Source organism: Nesoenas mayeri (genome assembly GCF_963082525.1).
Source record: "Nesoenas mayeri genome assembly, chromosome: 3".
Lineage (NCBI taxonomy): Eukaryota > Metazoa > Chordata > Aves > Columbiformes > Columbidae > Nesoenas > Nesoenas mayeri.
The window spans coordinates 30,338,248-30,358,306 of NC_137544.1; the positions used below are offsets into that span (position 1 = coordinate 30,338,248).

At 35.5% G+C, this 20,059-nt stretch overlaps 1 protein-coding gene across 1 annotated transcript in view; it reads left to right on the forward strand.

Moving 5' to 3' along the window:
- The window catches only part of ADGRB3 (adhesion G protein-coupled receptor B3), a gene marked incomplete at its 5' end in the record, with an annotated part of 442,349 nt that overhangs the window by 206,751 nt on the left and 215,539 nt on the right, over nt 1-20,059 (forward strand). Inside the window, 2 exons of the mRNA XM_080341055.1 lie at nt 9,379-9,573; nt 15,688-15,756. Of these exons, the coding sequence (XP_080197181.1) occupies nt 9,379-9,573; nt 15,688-15,756 (264 nt within the window). The remainder of the gene's footprint in view (nt 1-9,378; nt 9,574-15,687; nt 15,757-20,059) is intronic.

The window sequence follows — 20,059 nt, forward strand, 5'->3', positions numbered from 1 at the left end:
TACGAAATGAATATCTGAAGCCTGTATGACCACTTTTAATGAAAAGTATTAATGAATAAGATCTGACCACAGAGTACTAGCAGCTGATTTTGTGTAAATGGACAAAACACTTGAATACATAGGCCTATTTCTATTTTCTACTCTGTTATGCATGCATTCTAAGTGATAGGATTTATTGAAAAAGAAAAAAACAATTGTGAGGGATCTGCTTAAAAAATATTTGTAATATATCACAGACTCACCACACAATAGAATAGCCCTTTTGCCTAAAGTGAGACTTACTCTACATGGCTTTTGGACACTCTACTTTGGAAAAGATTTGTACTATGTTCACAAATAATGAGGAAGATTAAAACCTGTCATCAAGACACTTTATTTCTGAAGGTCATCTCCCATATTATCAGAAAATCTCTACTAGTTTAGTCCATTTTCTAAACATTTGTAGCACAGTTTTCAAATTTGGATGATAAAATTATACATTTAGTTGCTTTGATAAAAAGCGGGTACTAATTCGTGCCAATTTGAGTCATATAACATCTAAACCAAACATGCATTTGTGCAAACTGGGCTGCTTTTCTGTCAGAAAGAAGAAGCTGGAAAACTGAAAAACCTCTTAACACCTGAGAGTTAGGAAGGAAAAACCTCCATATGCAATATCAAAGTGGTGTCAAGATATTAGCACTTATGAAGGAGTATGGGAACTTATGCAGGTGAATCTTTGCATATCGAACTGATAATACAGCCATAAAAATGCATCTCTGCTTCTTCTAGTTCATACTATAATTTTGTTTCCTTTTTTTTTCCATAGCAGCATTATTCACAATTTTGCAAGTGCCTGGCTAAAATATAATTTGATAAAAAGAACTCTGAGGTGAATAATTATTTGCTCAGCTGCAGCTCATTAGAGATGATTTTGTTTTTCCAAATCATATTACAGGGGCAGCGTATCAGCCTGTCCACGTACTCCTCAGTGAAATGACTGCTCTACTCTAGGGAATTAAAGGCTTCCTCCTAAAAAATTTACTGCTCCTTTTTTGCTAGTTTAGTGCTTCATTTCTTTTTATATAGCTGCAGAGCAAAGCAGCCAGGCTTAGTTTTGTAGATTTGAATGCACAGGCCTCAATAACAACAATTTTTTCTGCCTCAGTCCATCCTTATATCAGTATACACCAGTTCTTCATCTTCACCTTTGCAGTCTTTGATAGGTAGGGGAGTTGTATCAGTGAATGATCTGCTTTCCTTGCCTTGTCTCCCTTGTAAGCCCAGGATCTGCAGGAATCAGCTCTGTGTTGTCACCTCTGTATCTTGACAGGAGGCTGGCAAACTGTTTTCTCTCATCAGAAAGGAAATTATAAAGACATTGTGGCAGGCAGCAGTTTTCCCCTGCCTCGCTAGCATTTCCCATTCTGCATTTCCCATTCTCATTTAATCTTCTGGGAGAAGATTAAAACTTTGGAAAACAGCTAATGACTTCAGTATTGCTGTTTGCGTGATTGTAAGGGTACTCATTTGGTTGTGACAAAGCTCAGCCTGCTCTGTCCTGTCAAACTCATTGCATGGACCAAAATGTTCTGGTTCTGAGTGCTTTTAAGACCATATTATAAAGTTGGTATGACTCCCTCAGTCTCCTAACAGATCTCTTTTACCATCCATAAATAAATATGCACTTTGCCAAAGAGAAGAAATAACCCAATACTTCAGCCACTCACATGAAATATGCAGGCTGGAAACCAACTGCTCCATCCCAAGTGAATGGCTGCTTTTTTCATAACTGTCTTTATTACAACAAGCACCAGAAATGAGCTGCTTAGGATCAGGAGAGTGAAGTGTGTTTAAAGCTACTGTGGTGCCTTCTCCATTCGTTAAATTATAGTGCTTGATCTCACCAACATACACAGGCATACCAATCTTAGAGATGCTATACGGTGGGAGAAAACATTTATCTGCTATTCTGCATAAGGACATTGCAACTAAATTCAACTAGATAAGTTGCTTTTCTTTCTTTCTGCTTTTGAATATCTGCTTTTTAATAGCTAAACAATCCCCCTTGTTAAATTCAAAGAAAAGTTCCCACTATCATCTCAGCTTCCATAAACATCTTTCCATGTCTGGTCTACCAAAGAGTAATTTGTGTGTTAAATGAAGTGTACTCCTGCGGTTTCTGCTGCTGCTGTGTCTGCTGCAGCAGTGCACAGCTGAGTGTTCCCTGATCACATTGATATTCCAAACCAACCAACACTGCAACCAACAGGTGGACTCAACTAGGGTAGGGCCAGAGAAAAGACAATAAATGAAGGCTATTTAGGAGCTCAATAAAGAAAGAATTCATCGAATTTTCCTTTAAAATCTACCAGAACAGAAGACACATTTACTCCCAACACAGATGCAGAAGACTGCAGGAGTTTGTCTATGTAGCTGCTGCAAAACAGTGGTCACAGCATCTTACACTTACTGTCATTCCCCTGCTTTTTTGTCCACTACTTCATTTCCTGCATTTCCCACTGTGTCCGAGCTCAGATTTGGTAAGTATATGAGGCACGAAGGATTTTTCTCTTGCCTGTTACTTAACGCAGTACTCCCATGCAGAAATTAGGGCTCCCCAATGCTGATTTCCTTGAAGAAACTCACAGAAGTGAGTGCATTGGAATGACTGCATAGAAACATAAAATCAAATAAATGTAGAAATCAGTTAAAATCGAATAAACATGTAAATTGAAGCACTTAATCAGAGCTTTATGTTTTAGGGACACATATGTACGAGGATGCCCATGTAAAGAAAGAGAACTCATTTGTAGTATGTCCCTTTGTGACCTCTGGCCTCAGCCATTCAGTCAGTATGGAAAGCCAGGAGACTTTACCTCAAGCAGTTTTATGTCTGTCATAGAATGAAAACAACCCTCTCAGAGTCGTCATTCTTTTTTTCCGCTCAACTCTTGCTCTTGTCATGTTACATTATACATAGATAACACAAATCTTGAAGACATGCCCTCTGGTTAAAAAAGGAAACAGCAATAACAACAACAAGATCTCTCATACTGCGTGCCAACGTGAGCAGGATTTAATCACAGATAATTGAAGCATTTAACAGTGGTAGTTAATAAAATAATAATAGAAATACTGGTCAACAAACAAAGTGATAAGAAGAAAAAAAAAAGAAAGAAAGAAAAACCAACACACCTCAAAAGAAGTGATCTGTTTAGTGATTTTTCATTTCCCATCCCTGGAGCCATTTGTTATTCTACTGAGGAGAAGCCTTGTCTATTCAAAGTATCTATTAAGATATTTTGTTGAGTCCATGCAGAAATCAAAACACTGAAACTTCATAACAACTTTCTCTGTCACCTATTTGGCGGTTATATCTCAAGGACTACAATAAGTGATGATGATGAGAATGATGATAAAAAAGAATTATGGAATGGGTTAAAGTGACCAAAAAATCTCTTGAGCAAAATAGTAGGAGTCTACTTGTGAGAAAGGCTAGAGAAAAAGGGTACAGAAAGAAGCGAGCATCTCTCTGAGCTGTTCACATTCTTCTTCTAAAAACATGTTAGACTTTCACAGATACTAGATTATTTTTTTTTCAAAGATTCTGCAATGCACCTCATCACATATAGAGGAGCACATAAAATTTCTCTGGCAACTGTGCAGAAATTCAGTTTGCCTGAGATGAATGTCTAGAACAGTACAGGATTCTGTTGATTTAACTGGTTCCTTTTCTCTAAAAACAAATAACTCTTCTGAAGAGTATTTTGCCTAAGAAAATATAAAAGTATATGACAGTGGGATGACTGTTCATATACAGTGAAACAATCCTCGTTTTTCTTTTCATCCATGTAAATTTAGAATAAGTTCTTTAAAGCACAGGGCTGCAGTGATTTTAGCTGAGTGCACAGAGGCAGAGTTTTGCACAGTATCTGTGGAAACTTGGTGCAGCAGATTGTACACCATGACAGTGAATAAATGCAGGAAGGTAAAAGTTCAGTTTCAGGGCACTCCTTAAACTTTGACATTTCTCATTGTGGCAAATTATAGGAGTCTTTTCTTTGGGTTCCAGAATATTTTCAGGGCCCTGTTACATAATTACAGAACTGAAAGACTATTCATGAGATCATCCAGGCCAAAATTCTGTCCCATCAGAGTCAGCTATGCTTGTGGTATTCCAGCATTCTGTTTTTCTTGACTACTATTAAGGCCTCCAATATGTAAGACTGCATAGTCTCTTCAGGTAAACTATGGTGCATTATTTCCTTTTCAGTCGAATAGTCTTCTTTAATATATATCCTTAATCTTCCTTGACACAATGTATACCAATTACTTTTTCCCTTTTCTGTCATAAACAAAGGGAATGGATTATTTCCTTTGTCTCTACAGAAACTGTTTATTTATTAGAATGTTGTCATGGCCTAGATTGAGACTACTAACTATTTTCACTGATGATATAGTGAAAAAATATTTTGTATTGCTTTAGTAACCTCCTTCATAAAATTTTGAATGTATAGAAAAGGAAGAAGACTCTCGTATGACATTAGGTTCTAAATATTCAGATACATACTTGAAGATGCATAGCAGTGTCTTTAGACCCTGCTCTGTTTCTTTTAAAAGATGGATGAAATAATATTCTTGAACACAGAAACATCCTGAAAATAAACAAATACATTATAAATGATTAATTATATTAAGGGAAAGTAGATGAAACATCTAGATTCTGTGCTAAAATACTTAAAGGACTGTCTGCCGTTTATCAGAAAAAATGCTCTGTAATGAAGTTTTTCTCAAATTTGAAAGGAAGAGCTTTCTCACAATGACATCACATTATGTTTAAACATCAGCATGCTGCACGAGTTCAGTTCAGTGCAGGATTAAATCTATGGGAATATTTCAGCTGCCAAAAATATATTTTCTGCCTTTTTAGTTTATGTGCCTAACTTTAAGCACACAGACTTCAGTATTTTTATTCCAGCCTTTCTGGACCTTAGTGCTGGTAACTGAAAGTTTAATGTAAAATCATCAATTAATATTTATTGAGGGGGCACTATCAATTCCAGACTCTAGATTAGAAGTCACAGAGGCAAGATAATGTGATTCAGAGGATTCAAGATAAGATTTCAGGTACTCTGGGTTGTTCTGTAGACGAACAAACACTCTCAAGATCTTTTAGGTTTCTAATACAATTGTGTAATTCATGTGTCTGTTGCGGGTAATGGGAATGCTCCTTACTGTTCTGCATCTTCAAAGCATTACAAAAAAATATTTTGCAAAATATTAGTGTTGAGTTGTGGAGCTGCAAAGCAAAGTGTTTTGCAGATTATGAGCGATTTCAGGATATATCTTTATTTCAATCTATCTTTCCTCACTTCTATCTAAGGCTTCTTAATTTGGGTTCTTATAGTTCCCACCACCATAAAGTGTTTTAATTACATCATTAGTAATACCTAGCCATGAATCAAACATAATCTTAAAAAATAATGAAAAAGTATGGTGGTGTAGTTAGTCTTCGAATTAGTAATTCTTTTAAATGTTTTATAGGCTTCTTGAGGGTTCATTGTTTTCTGTCCTTCTAAACCATGTCTAGCTGTTAAGCTTGCAGTAATAAATACAGAGTAATAAATTTGTTCTAGGAGCTCTGACTTTGTAAAAAGGCATTTTTACTATATCATATTTTCTGATAAATCGAGGGACAAAGACAGTTGGACCCTGAGTCAAAGTCCAGTTAAACATTTCAGTAATTTTTCAAGTATGCAGCCATATAGTGCAGGCAGCTAGAGGCTGGCCTGACAACTGAAGTATCACTTTAACAGCTGCTTCATTTCACTATCTCTCGGCTCATAAACTTTATTTTTAATGAGCCTGCCTGTAAGACCACTAAAAAATGACCTTCACAGAGAATGACAAGGACCTGCAGTGGTGACCAAAATAGAATTTTTGGACAATGTATAATATCACAGTGACCATAGCATAGAAAATAAGCAGTATGGTGAGAAAGACATTATACTAACCATGGATGAGAATATTCTATATTTTCAGACTGAAAGATTCTTGTGGTAGATGTGCAAGTAATCCACTACCTTCAACTCATACTAATCCAGACATCTTCATTGACTTTAATAGTGTTGCACCAGTTTATATCAACTGAGTGAACAGCTTGTGATTTCAAAGTTGTATTTAGGAGTTGTAGGCTGGTTTATAACAAGAAAATACATTATGTAATAAACTGATAAGAAAGAGGCTTCTAATTCTTACCTTGCCCTGCATGTTGTTTGCCAGTCTGTAGTCAAACTTTTCTACTAATTAACTCTAATTTTCACCCACTTACTTTACGCAAACACATTGCAACCTCCTGTTTTGAGATGTTACTTCTAAGGGTATGCTGCTAGTCTAACTCAAGGCAGTGTGGGCCTGAAGGGGTAGCTAAGGATCAGGGAAAGGAACTTCTGGGCTGGAGCTGGGAGGATGAAGAAAAGGTGCTCACCACGCTGTATATCAGTGGTGTGGCCCAATGGAGCCAGGGTGCTTGCCCAGGGAAGCTGAGCTTTCTAGGTATGCAATTTTTTAAAAAACAGTTTCCAACTGAGCTGTAATTTTAAGAGCTGTTAATTCTGAGGTACTTTAAACCACCTGCACCACAACCCTGGATACTTCTGAAGCAGATGCAATAATTTAGTTCTATATGTTGTGCTAGAGACCTTTTTTATAATGGGGTCCAAAAGCAATCAAAATGTCTTGCTGAAAGCACTTAAGGGGAACACTACAGCTCCCACTTCTGCTGATAGAAATCTGTAAATTTTTTCTCTGAAAACAGATCTCAAAAGCCTGAAAGACAATCAAAACTAGGGTAATTTAAATTTATTATTTGCATTCCGAAAGCAGCTAAGACCAAGAATTACATGTACTATCCATGGTCTGAAATCAACAAATTGGGCACTTCCATCTTTAAAATGTGAGTTTAAAGTCTAGTCGGAACATGGAAAAACAAATGGAGGGGTGAACATACAGATATAGCAAGAGGAAGCAAAATAATGCAATATAAAATAACATGTTGAGCTAAACAGATCGACAGCTTTTCTACCAGTGTTTTATACAAGCATAAGAGCACCGTAGAGATTTTATGAGGACTGATACCTTTGCTGTTGTTACTGGAATAGAAAGAACTTCTTTGTTCTCTCTTAAGCTCTGCCTTCAAGTTGTATGATGCCTTTGGCCTAGTACATTCTGAGGCATGTGTTAGATTTAGGAGTTCAGCTTTATGGACTGTCTTTTATGTTGCATGTGTTTCGGGCTTGATTAAAGACACACTGAACGTTGTTAATCCTCAAAATCGGAAAATATGCTCTGGGATCAGTGAACAGCTGGATGGGTTCCAGCAAAAGTTTTACTATTCTGTGTTACTGTGCTAGCTGCTGCTCTTTTAATTTGCTGAACAGACACAGAGTGTGAGGACATGAGGCAATGACAACATTTCATACAAAAAATCACAAATCAAGTTCTTATTTGCTTTCGCTTGTTCCCAAGAACTATAATGTCTATAATGTTATGTGTACGACATCAGATCCCTGAATTTACTCAAATGATTTTCTCCACTCTTATTTTGCTACAAGATTACTTTCAAAGCCTCCTTCCAAAATGAATAGAAATTGCACAATAGGATTTCTGCAAGCATGCTTCTTGCCTAATTACTTCTTAAAGTATTCTGAAGACTGAGGGGTGGTATTTCTACTGAAATATTTGGGTTTCAAAACAAAACAGCAAATTAACTAACTGCCTCAGTTCTCCTCACTGAAATCTTTGTTGAAAATATTTGATTGCACAATTATGGTTGTACCTCAGTACTCATGGTACAGAGTAGATTCTTTCCCTGTCCATACGGCAGCAGACAGGTGTTATCCCAGGTCTTAAATATTTCTAGAGTTTGGGCAAGCATGTTGTGGTCCTAACAATCCTCAGCTGCTACAAAGACAACTTAAGGCCATAGATATATGTTAAAGTAGCCACTTTACCAGCCCAAGCTGTGTTACACATATCTGGGTTACTTGAGACTGGATGAGAAGGTAACAAAAGTATGATCCAACAGAATGAAAAAAAAAAAAGAAGTAATTAGATTGTGTATGTCAGAGGATGATTGCATTTTTTAAATTGCTTTCACAAAAATTATTTTTAACATTTAATCACTGTTCTATGTTTGCTACCTATTCTATCCTTAAAAAAAAAAAAAAAAAATGAAGCCACATATATCCACACAAAGTAGCTGGAGAGATCTGGAAGTGACAAAAGGTATCTTTACACTCTTCCTTCCGCCTCACCACCAAATTATGTTACACTAGTCATCCTTTCCTCTCTATGTCAGTAATAAGACCAAGTTAAAAAGCAACTGAAGATACATTTACAGAGATGGTATCAGCATTTTTTTTGCCAGTTGCACAGAATCTTCTCTTCAGCTTTGTGTGAGGTCTGTTTCAGGTAATTTATATTTTCTTTAATTTGGCTTCCATTTGGAAGAACTTATGTTTTTCTACATAAATTCATATGCATATTTAAAAATAAGTTGTTTAAACAATGCACTCTTTTTCAGCCTTGGCTGGCCTTGTGACATCTTTGTGATACACTATGCATCTTCCTAGGATGCTGAGGCAGCTTTAAGATTTAATCAGATCCACAAGTTTACCTTCTTATCAGGAGGACTCTTCTACCAGCATATTCATTTTGGATTACTTTTATCAATGGCCATGTACAGATCTATTTGGAGAGCTACCACTCAAGCATCTTCTCTTGTCTGATACACAGGAACAATTAATATTTTAATTTTGCATTTCTTGAAAAAACAAACATGATCATTCCAAGTTAGCAGCTTTCTGTTGTCAGTACTACAGAAGAGAGCACCATAATCAGCTTCCACCTAAACTATCACTATTGTATTTACTAGCTAAGCTGGGCTGGCAGAGATGAAGGGTAAACTTCCCTATAGTAAACTAGACTATAACAAGAATTGCCTTAGCATTTACTCATTTCAGAGCTTTTAGTTGTTTAATGAGTGGCAATAGTGGTTGTACAGCTGTTCCTCTGAGGAAAAGCAGCTCCTTGTTCCATCGTGGCAGTTCCTTTGACAACATGGATATTGAGAAATTGTTGGTGTTCAAAAAGAAACAAATGGGTGAAACATAACAACTTCAGAATCTTTCAGTAAAAAATCCATGCTCCTCTGATAAACACAATAATTCTGTCATCATACTCTGCTACTTTATCAGGATGAGCTTTGTTATAATGGCTTTAATATGTAATATCATAATAGCTTTATTATTTAATATTTTTGTTATATTTAGAATTTGTCATACCTTTTTTCTCAGTATAGTAGGTTCTGATACTCATTTTATTTTTCTGGTATAGATTAAAGAGCACCTTGCGAAAGGACAGAGGACGTTGGCTGGTGATGGCATGTCCCAAGTAACAAAGACACTATTGGATCTAACTCAGAGGAAAAACTTTTACGCAGGGGACCTTCTTGTTTCTGTGGAAATTCTCAGAAATGTCACAGACACATTTAAAAGAGCAAGTTATATCCCTGCATCTGATGGGGTGCAGGTAAGAGAAACAGTGTAAGGGTAATGTTTCAATTGATGGGGTTTATGTCAGCATACTTCATGTCACCTGTTTTACCCACTGAGGAAACTAAATGATAGACATAAACATTTTTCACATAAAACTAAGATACAACTGTAAAAAAGGAAAAGAATCAGCTACTCAAAATAACACAGCAAGTGAAAACTGCAATATCCTTTCTTGGTAAACTTTTCAGTATCTTTCTCCTTCAACATTTAGTTTTATTGATAGGGATATATTGGGTTTGTTTGTTTGTTTGCTTGATTGTTTGTTTTTTTCACTAAGCAATTCACTAGTTTTTTTTTTGTTCTAGTTCATTTCAGTTCAGAAATCCTCAGTGTCTAGTTATGTAATTCTGGCATTGCTTCTTCAGTTCAAATAAATAATATTCATTAAAAGTGCATAGGAGTGATGCATAGTATGTTTGATATGAGTTTTTTATTCCACATGATATATTAACTCTTCTTGTGCAAGAGGCCTATTAAAATATCATCAGAGATGAAAACTGTAATTATTTCTACATAATGGGCTGCACTACTCATTATGTAATGCTAATCAAAAAAATTTTTCACAGGACTTCTAGATCAGGATATTGGTTTCATCTATATCTGAGAAGTTTAGAAACTTTTCAAAGACTGTATATGTGCTGAAAAAAATACCAAGAAGGTAGATGTATATATTATTTATGAAAAAGAGACTTTCATGCTCATTCATAAATTAATAATGAAGTTATTAATGCAAGTCATGTGTACATTTTTGTTTGTGTAAAGGTAAGCATAGATTATAAATACACTTTGGAATATATGCATGCAGATAAATAGAGGTATCTTGGAAAAGACAATTTTTCCAGAGTTAAGTTTTCAGAAGCTTACTATTATATTTTCAGTTTTCTCATTTTTATAAGCACAAAGAAAAATGAACTTCTACATAAAACCAATGTTTCCTGTGTTGGCCTGTAGCCATCTGACAGTAATATTTTGTTTGAGCAGTACATTTCAAAATATATTTTGTCTGTACAATCCTTTTCTTTCTTTTCTTTTCTCTTTTTATTGTTTTCTTTTCTCTTTTCTTTTCTTTTCTTTTCTTTTTTTCTTTTCTTTTCTCTTTTCTTTTTTTCTTCCCTTTTCTTTTCCCTTTCCTTTTCCCCTTTCCTTTCCCCTTTCCTTTTCCCCTTTCCTTTCCTTTCCTTTCCTTTCCTTTCCTTTCCTTTCCTTTCCTTTCCTTTCCTTTCCTTTCCTTTCCTTTCCTTTCATTTTTTCTTCTTTCTTTTCCTTTTCTTTCCTTTCCTTTTCCTTTTTCTTCCTTTTTTCTGCCCTTTTCCTCCCTTTCCTTTCCTTTCCTTTCCTTTCCTTTCCTTTCCTTTCCTTTCCTTTCCTTTCCTTTCCTTTCCTTTCCTTTCCTTTCCTTTCCTTTCCTTTCCTTTCCTTTCCTTTCCTTTCCTTTCCTTTCCTTTCCTTTCCTTTCCTTTCCTTTCCTTTCCTTTCCTTTCCTTTCCTTTTTTTTCTTTTTCTTTTTCTTTTTTTTCTAAATTGTGTAAGAGTCAATATATTTTCCTACTTTCAGTAAGTTTTACTATTGAGCAGGGTGTTGTTTACTGAAAATCTTTCATGCATTCAGCAGTCTTACAGCCCAATGTGATGGGCTTCTTCATGGTTCACAGGCACTACAGAAATCTGTGGTAGAACAGCCTTGAGAAACTGCATGGCACAAAAGTTATTTTCATGGGCTTAGCAGATCAGATCATTTGCAGTTTACATACATTAGAGAATTTGATTATTTTCTTGTTGATGACATTACCAAAAGTACTGTTCCTTTCAGCAACGTAGAGCTGTTTCCAAAATATATAATAATATAATGGGGGAACTGGCAATGTTATTAGTACTATTTTAATACATTTTAATTAACCATATTGAAGTCAAGAAATTATAAAAGGCAAAAATTTGTAAACCATATTGTGAAGGAAATAAGAAAGTATTTCTCAAACCAAAGAAATACCTGTGTTTCAGGATTTAGAAGAGGGCTCTTAAATCTCACTGTTAAAAAGGCACTGAAACTCAATTAAAAAATAAAAAAAGTTTAACAAATTGCAAGCTAAGGTAAAATCCAAAAACCAATGCATGTAAAATCAGAATGAAGCGTATGTTTTGCGCAGGGGATATATTAAGTAATGTTTCTGTTATGGAGTTCTGATGATACAAAATGAAATCCTGGCTCAGTAACATCAGTTTAGATTTTACTGTCAATTTCTGAGAAACCAAAATTTTCCCATATATAAACATACGTTGTGTGCTACCATGCTCTGGAGAATTGTATTTAATTTTTATTTTCACTAACACATATTTTCATACTTTTTAGGCCATCATCAAAATAAGTGACAAAAAGGTGAAAATGAAATTAATTTGCACAAAAATACCAAGGTTCTTCTTTCTGAGGAAGAATATTTTGCATCAGATAGAGAGTAGGATTTCTTAGGCGTTGGGTTTTTGTTTTAAAGAAATTTTCAGAAGGTCATGAGTGAGGTTTAAAATCCCTGAAAGTCATGATTTATCATTTGACATGATGTCAGCAAAGTAGATTATAAATTTTAGGTAATAGTATTTTTAAAGGTCTATAGAAAACCCAACACTTCCACCTCCATTAAAACGAAGAAAGGAAAAGTGTATACGGCAGGAAAGGAGCTGCCTTTCAGGGCAGGATGACAAAGTAGGTTGTACAATCCTCTGATCCAGCAACCAACAGGAAACAAGGTTTCTCCTCAAAGAAGTTTAAGCAACATAATCCCATTTATATTAGCCACAGGGACCATTGCTGTCAGTCAGGGATTAACAGGATTGCCCAATGCTTTTCCCCCCCCACCTTTCCCCTCCCACACACACTCCTTATACTGAAGTCCAAAGTGGAGGTGACTTAAGACTATCCATTAATTCCTCCTAGCGAGGAATTCTTCTCTAACTGTATAAAAGGATTTATGACAGCTTTATTCCTGCAGAGAGGGTCAAAGAATTTGGACTGGAGCAGAGAACTGCAGCAATTGTGTTACAGAAGAAAAAGATTGAAAGGAAGGAAATTAAATTAGGAAAACATAATTGTCCATTCCTGACTGAACTGAAATTATCCTCAGAAAAGCCTGGCAAAAATAAAGGACTTCAAAATTCGGTTCTGCCTGTCACAACATTTTCTATAGTGGCCAGTTCAGCAATACGTAAGCCCTGCCATGAGAGGAAGGAGCTTGATTCTGCAAGGAGGTCCAGTGTTTACTGCAGTAGTACCATCAGATCACATCCATAATGCTTCTAAAATGTAGCCTTCACACCTGTCAATCACTTTACTAAAGGGCAATGTTGTTTCTTGCAGCATTACTGCAATGAACAAGAAAATAGCCAAAGGAGGTGAAAGACTTTTAAAATGCTATTCCTCTGTCACATTTTTGGAGTGCATCTTGTATCTATGTATTATTGAAGCAGCAAAGCCATTTAATCATCTCTCAGTTTAATTCACAAAGCACCAGTATTGCTGAATGAAAAATCTTCATACAAATACAAAGTACATATTAAATCAGTTATGGCTTGGCATTTGTTTGTGCTTGAGTCTATGATTATTTATCAACTTTTTCACATCTATTTCTATTAATTATTGGTCATTTTAATGCTTTCATGTACCTAAAATAAACATGAGATTTAATGATCGCATAACATTATTAGCAAAATCATGTAATTTATCATCCGCAGGAAACATTTGTACCTCCTGAGTGATTTTGAGGCAATCTGGCTACTCTCAGATAGATCTCATTACATGGACATGGGTACTTTTGCAATTAAGGCTTGGACTGTTTCTGCACGGAAATCAGTCACTGCAATGTAGTACAAAACCAGCTTCGAAACAGCTCCTTAGTATGATAAATTATCCCACACTGAGCTCCATGCTGCTACAGCTAGGCTACTGCTGGCACCCTAGCAACTTAAAGTTAGCTAAAATTTCAGTCCACTGCATCTCCATGGTATTACATTGGAAGAGCGCAGAACTGTCATACTTTAAAGTGTTTTCCTCTGGCAAAATCACCCTAAAGCCAACTCTGCGTAGTAGAACTCTTTACCAAAATCATAATATCCTAGAGTAGATGTGGTTATAGTGCCGTAAAACTGCTTTGGCCAGTATAGTTTATTTTACTTGAGGGACCAATAAAATTGCACATTTTTCCTAGCTGAAGTTGCATTTACACAATTATGATTTCCCAGCCTGGTTAAGATGGCAAATCCTTTGTAATGAATAGTAAACATAACTCTTTTCAGTATGCTTTATTTTGCTCCTGAGTTCCTGAAAGAGATGAAATGTATTCTTGCTATATAAAAGTATGTAGCTACATTTTCCTCTTCTTCAGCTTTACTGGCAATTTCCCTTCTGTATCACTGCAAACTGGATCAAACCATGAGAATATTTTTCTTTTATGTCCTGTCTTTAATCCCCATCATCCAGTCCCAATGCATACTTGTCATTTTCACAGAAGCTTGCTGAGCCATTTCCCTTCTTTTCATGGAGTTTTTTGTTACTGAAGTTTATGAGCATTTTGCTGCTGACTTCAATGAGAGAAGAATTGTTCCCTCATTAATGTACAGCATTATTTTGCCCAAGTTCACCAAAGTGTCTGTCACCTCTATATTAAATTTGCCAAATTAAAGCAATTTTTATCTATTTAAATTTTATGGTTAGCATAATTAACTTCCTAATGATGATGCAAGGATCGATCCTTTAGCTTTTCAAGTAGTTAGTGGTTGGACAAGATTAAAGTGGTAAAAATGTTTTTATGTAAAAATAGTTTCAATGAAAAAATAGTTTTCACAAGTTTTGTTTGATTTTGTATTCTCTGATGTTTTACTTATATGGTTGTGAGACACCTAAAATGTCTGCAATATTTCATATTTTGAAATTAATGTATTTTTCAAGCACAACCATAATATCCATAGTATGCTAAGGTTTGAAGTTATTTCTGCTCTCATTTCGGTCACTGTGCCGTTGAATACTTCGTATTTTCATTAAATAGTGAATTAAAGTTACTTCTTACTTAAATCTTATTTAAGTCCTATTTATCCCCCCAAAAATGGCTAAGAAGTAAGTGCAGGTGAAGGACCAATAGGGTCCTATGATTTGTATTCCACTTAAAGTTTTTTCAGAGGTGGTGAGGATCTTAATTGCACCCTTCAGCTAAGGCCAGTTGAAACTACAAGAATCTTTTATGAAGGAAAAGCTAAATTACAAGTGACAAGCTATAGACAAAATTTACATTCTGCACAAAAAGTGATGCAAAGCTGAGAAGAACACACTTCTTTGGCTTTCGAAGATGAAGTTGGGAAGATAAATTTGTACAGAGAGCAGACAAAATTAGAAAGGAATGTTCTCCACAAACACTTGGAAGAAAATGTCTTTCCAAAATGCGTGATCTGAAAGCTAAAAGCCTTGACTTTTTTCCTTTTTTTTTTTTTTTTTCCCCTCCCTTATAGTTAAATGAATAGGAAAATCAGATAAAGAAATTAACAGTTTATGGTCAAAGAAACAGAAATTAATTTTTCCTTTACTGTTGAAATTATTAAAAGAGCAGAGGCAAATGTAACTTGTTAAAAGTAATATGCACAAGGTTTCACACAGCATTTATCAGTGAAATACCATTGTATGCCCTATTTATGGTCATTATGGATCATTTTAATGTTTTGAATAGAAACTAGTGACCCAGAGCCTAGTTATTTCTTAGTGTACTTTGGGTTTTTTGCTCTTTTTTTGTCTGGTTTCTGGAATAAGAGCAATTTGAACACAGAACACCGTCACATTTAGAAGTTTAGAACATTTAAAATGGTTTTTATTTTATACAAAGCAGTAGTATGGTACCTGAATATATGGCCAGAAATTAACAATTAACCAAAAAATATATGTGCACTTTTATCGGTCTGATATATTATTTTATTCTCTCTTCTAGTGAAAGAAAATAGACTGCAGAACTGCATCTGTAATAGAGAAAGGAAAACTTTCTTGATGTCAATTTAAAGATATTGCTGTTTATGTAATTGAATGTCATTTTACTCTTCTTTTATTTATCTGATTTTTCAGAACTTCTTTCAAATCATTAGTAACCTCTTAGATGAAGAAAACAAAGAGAAATGGGAAGATGCACAGCAGGTAGGAGTGGCATTTTGTAACTCATAAATTCAAAAAATTGGAAACTACGTGTATTATGACATTTGTTGTATCAGAAGCCACATATTATTTCAGTAAGTCATGACAAAGTGGAATGTATGGTTTCAAATATCAGGTTAAACTTACACTGTGCTGTAGTTGAAAGGAAATCCTAAGTGAGACCATATTTTGGAAATAACTGATCCTTTTCAAAAAGGAGTAAATCCAGGACCTGTTGGCTAATTCCTTAGATTGAAATTATATTAAGACTATGAGGGGTTTCTCTTGATGAACATTGCATTCCATGGGATGTCTGTCCTTTTGATGTTGTAATGAAGTACATATGAAAGGTGAAAAATGCTATTAAAGGCTAGCTGCAATGATGCTTTTATGAAACAGAACACATCAAAACTTGCCCGAAGAACTCATACAACATCACTGAAGAACGTCCAGAAATTTTAGCAGTACACCTTTTTTAAAAGCTTGTGTTTCAGACAACAGTTGTGATCTTTAAGACTGACAAATTTTGGGACTAAGTTAGAAATTATGATACCATTTTATAAAATAGTAAATTCTAACAAAAAATGTTAATTATAATACAAGAGTTTAAAATTCAAATGAGAACCATTTTTTCCTTGGATATAAGTATTTCCTATATGCTTATACCAGTAACATTATAGGACAAGGTTAATATTGATGTTCATGAACATGACCATAGAACTATCAAATTTATTCAGATACAATTAACAGTGACAATAAGGATGAACATATAATTATGCACAGAGGAAAAAATTACGGAGGCAGCTAAGGGAAGGGAAACATTTCTTTATGAAGAATGATTAAACAAAGCAGATATTTCATTATGGAAAAGAGTCAACTGCACTAATGTGCAATAGAGGCTTTTAAAATCAGGAGTGTATTGAAAAATTTTCATGCAGGAATGATTAAACTATCCACTCATGCTTCTTGTAAAATAACAAAAGGACATAAAATAGTGGCAGATTCAGAATGAAAACTAGGAGATACTTTTTCTACAGAAGGTCAGGTTGCAGAACTTTTTACCACATATAGTACACGAGTTAAAAATTAAATAGTCAAATTCATGAAAAAAATGTCAGTATAGAGCTGTTTATGGAAAGATCTCGCTTTTGCTTAAGGAAGTCCTTTGGGAAAAAAGTGCTAAAGGCTGGGCAAGAATTCCAAAAGAAGTATCACTATGTGCATGCCCCTTAATATTTTTCCTTAGACATCTGCTATTCACCACTGTCAAAGGCAAGAAAACAGCTTACACACATCTTTGATCTGTTCTTGTATGGTCATTGCTGCTGTGTTGTATAGATACTTGAAAGTTGTCCACTTTTAATGTGGTTGCCAGTAAATCACTAGGTGTTCAAAGGTCTTTGAAGCTATTTGACTTCATTTTTGTGATTTTATCTTTTTAATATGACTGAAAAAGGGAAGATCAGGACTTTTTGCTACCAATTCAGATCTTGCAGTAGTCATATGATGCTGCAGCTGACCCAATGTGATTAACCAGAAACTGTGTTTTTCTTTTATTGTTTTTCTGTTCCTCTGTGTAAGACCCAGCTACAAAAATAGACAAAGTATGTAATTTTCTTTAGTGGTGGTAGATAGAAGCAACAAAATCACATGCATGTGGGAAGTTTCTATTAACAGCACCAAGACTGAGGAACCAATATCAACAAACTATTTTAGCCCCACTACTGAACAGTCAGGATACATCTGTATGTTATTGGCCTTGTTTTCTTCTACCTCCAACCTGCCTGCTTTCCCAAGCCGTATCCACTCTCTGTCCCATGAAGATCAGGGAAATGACAGCACGTAAGAAGAAACGGTGGGAACATGGAGGTAGAAGAGGAAATAGCAAATTTCCAGTTCTGTGCTATCATTGCTGCTGCAGTGTTGAAAAATGGAGAGAAGACAATTGATTTCTACTTTTCTGTAGCTCCTTGTGGTTTAACCCCAGCCAGCAACTAAGCACCACACAGCCACTTGCTCATTTGCCACCAGTGGGATGGGGGAGAGAGTTGGAAGGATGAAAGTGAGAAAACTTACTGATTGAGATAAAGACAGTTTAACACGGAAAGCAAAAGCTGTGCAAACAAACAAAGCAAAACAAGGAATTCATTCACCGCTTCCCTTCGGCAGGCAGGTGTTCAGCCATCTCCAGGAAAGCAGGGCTTCATCACGCATAATGGTTACTGGGGAAGACAAACAGAGTAACTCCAAACATCCTCCCCTTCCTTCTTCCCCTAGCTTGTATACTGAGCATGATGTCATGTGGTATGGAATATCCCTTTGGTCAATTGGGGTCAGTTGTCCCACTTTTCTCCTTCCAATCTTTTGTGTATCAGTAGCCTACTCGCTGACAGGGTGGTATGAGGAGCTAAAAGGCCTTGAATCTGTGTAAGCATTGCTCAGCAACAACCAAAACGTCAGTGTATTATCAACATTATTCTCATACCAAATCCAAAACACAGTACTATGCCAGCTACTAGGAAGAAAATAAACTCTATCCCAGCTCTATAACCAGGACACTCCTTTCTGTATATAATTCATTATCTCATAGACCTGAGTACAGCACTGGTAGGCAGGCAGGAACCCAAGCGAGCACCAAGATGAGCTGAACGCAGAAGTAGCAGCGTCACAGCTGCCTGATGACAAAACTGGTGAATTCACTAAATCGCAGACTCCTGAACTACAACACCCAAAGAAACCATAGCATAGGTCTTGTTACTGTTCTTAGGCAGTTACACAAACAATCTCAAAGAAACTATTGAAGCAAGTAGCTCTTCATACTGGCTAGGAAGAGTGAGCTGGACTCCTAAGTACTCCTAAGATTATTTTTTCCTTTGATATTTTGAAAAAAAAAAATCCTATACCAAATACTAGTTTCTGTCTTATTTTGGATAAAACACTGAAATGTTATGGTTAAATAGAATTACATTTTAAAACAGAAACAATATTATTTGAAGTTACTGCATCTCATGCAATTTTTATTTTTTTTTTTCAAAATCAATGTAGGAATTGAACTTAAAAAGAACGTATACAAGTCATTATGTGCTGTGAATGCAATCTAGTGCAAAAAATATCGACTCATTAATAAAGGGTAAAGGTGATTCTGTTTCCAGTTCAGCCACCCGGCTGTCTTTTTCTCAGTAAAGTCTAATCAACTTTTTGCCAGCTTGCATGGTTTTCTTGAACTCCACAGCTACTCTTAGCATTGATCTCTTAGGCTGTTTTGTGGATTTTTTGCTGGAAAGACAATCTTACTGTCAGCAAATTACTGACTTTCTATGAAGTATACAGCTGCAATATCTCAGCACATCCTTTATTCTAGATTAAAAGCCAGTGGTTGATACCATTAATTACAGGTTATATAGCTTTCAGATAAGCAGAACTCACTTTAATACTCGCCTTTTGTTAAGAGCTGATGTAAAGCACTGCACGCAGGAAACCAAGTCCACAAGTTCATACTGGTGTTTCAAAACAGAGGAGATATTCTGTATCTTCTTCATCACCATCTGCTGGCACCCTGTTGATTAACCAGTACTTCAGATATATAAAAATGAAAAGTACGTCTATAACACTGACTGCTTGAGTGTTTGTGCTGAATTTATTGCTATAAATTTTTATGTGCAAGAACTAGGGTGAAAAAATCTTTTCACTGAAATTTGTCCTAAGTACATAATCTGATAGTGTGTGTGCCATGAATGAGATGGATGAAAAACCCACGCTTACTACCTCAATAAATCATCATTAGAAAAATGTAAGTTAAATCTCCTTCACCTGAAGGAGCATTTGCAAAATGTTCAGATCATAAATTTCACAACAAATTCTTCATAAAAATGGTGTTGCTGCCCTACCCTTCATAAAAAGATTCATGTAGAAAACAAAGCATGTTGTGAAATTCTCTGTCCTGAATCAAGCAGCAATGGATCTAGACAGGTAAAGCAAGATGAAGATGAAGCACAGCATGCTGGAATTTATAGCCTCTATAGGCGTTTTTTAGAGTCTATAGTCCCAGTAGTGGAAAGAATGGGTAGAATGTTGCTCATAAAGTGAAATTCAGATGTCTCACTTATATGAATCAAAAAGCTCCATGAACATGTCATCCATTTTTTTCTATAGCAAAATACTGTATTACTGAAAATTGTCCTGTTCATAACAGTCCATAACAACGAAAAATATTTTTTATATATGTGATGAGTAGAACTCTTAAGCTTATTAATACTTGTTTTGACTTGTAATGCCGTTTTAATAATGTATCGTTATTGCTGTATTT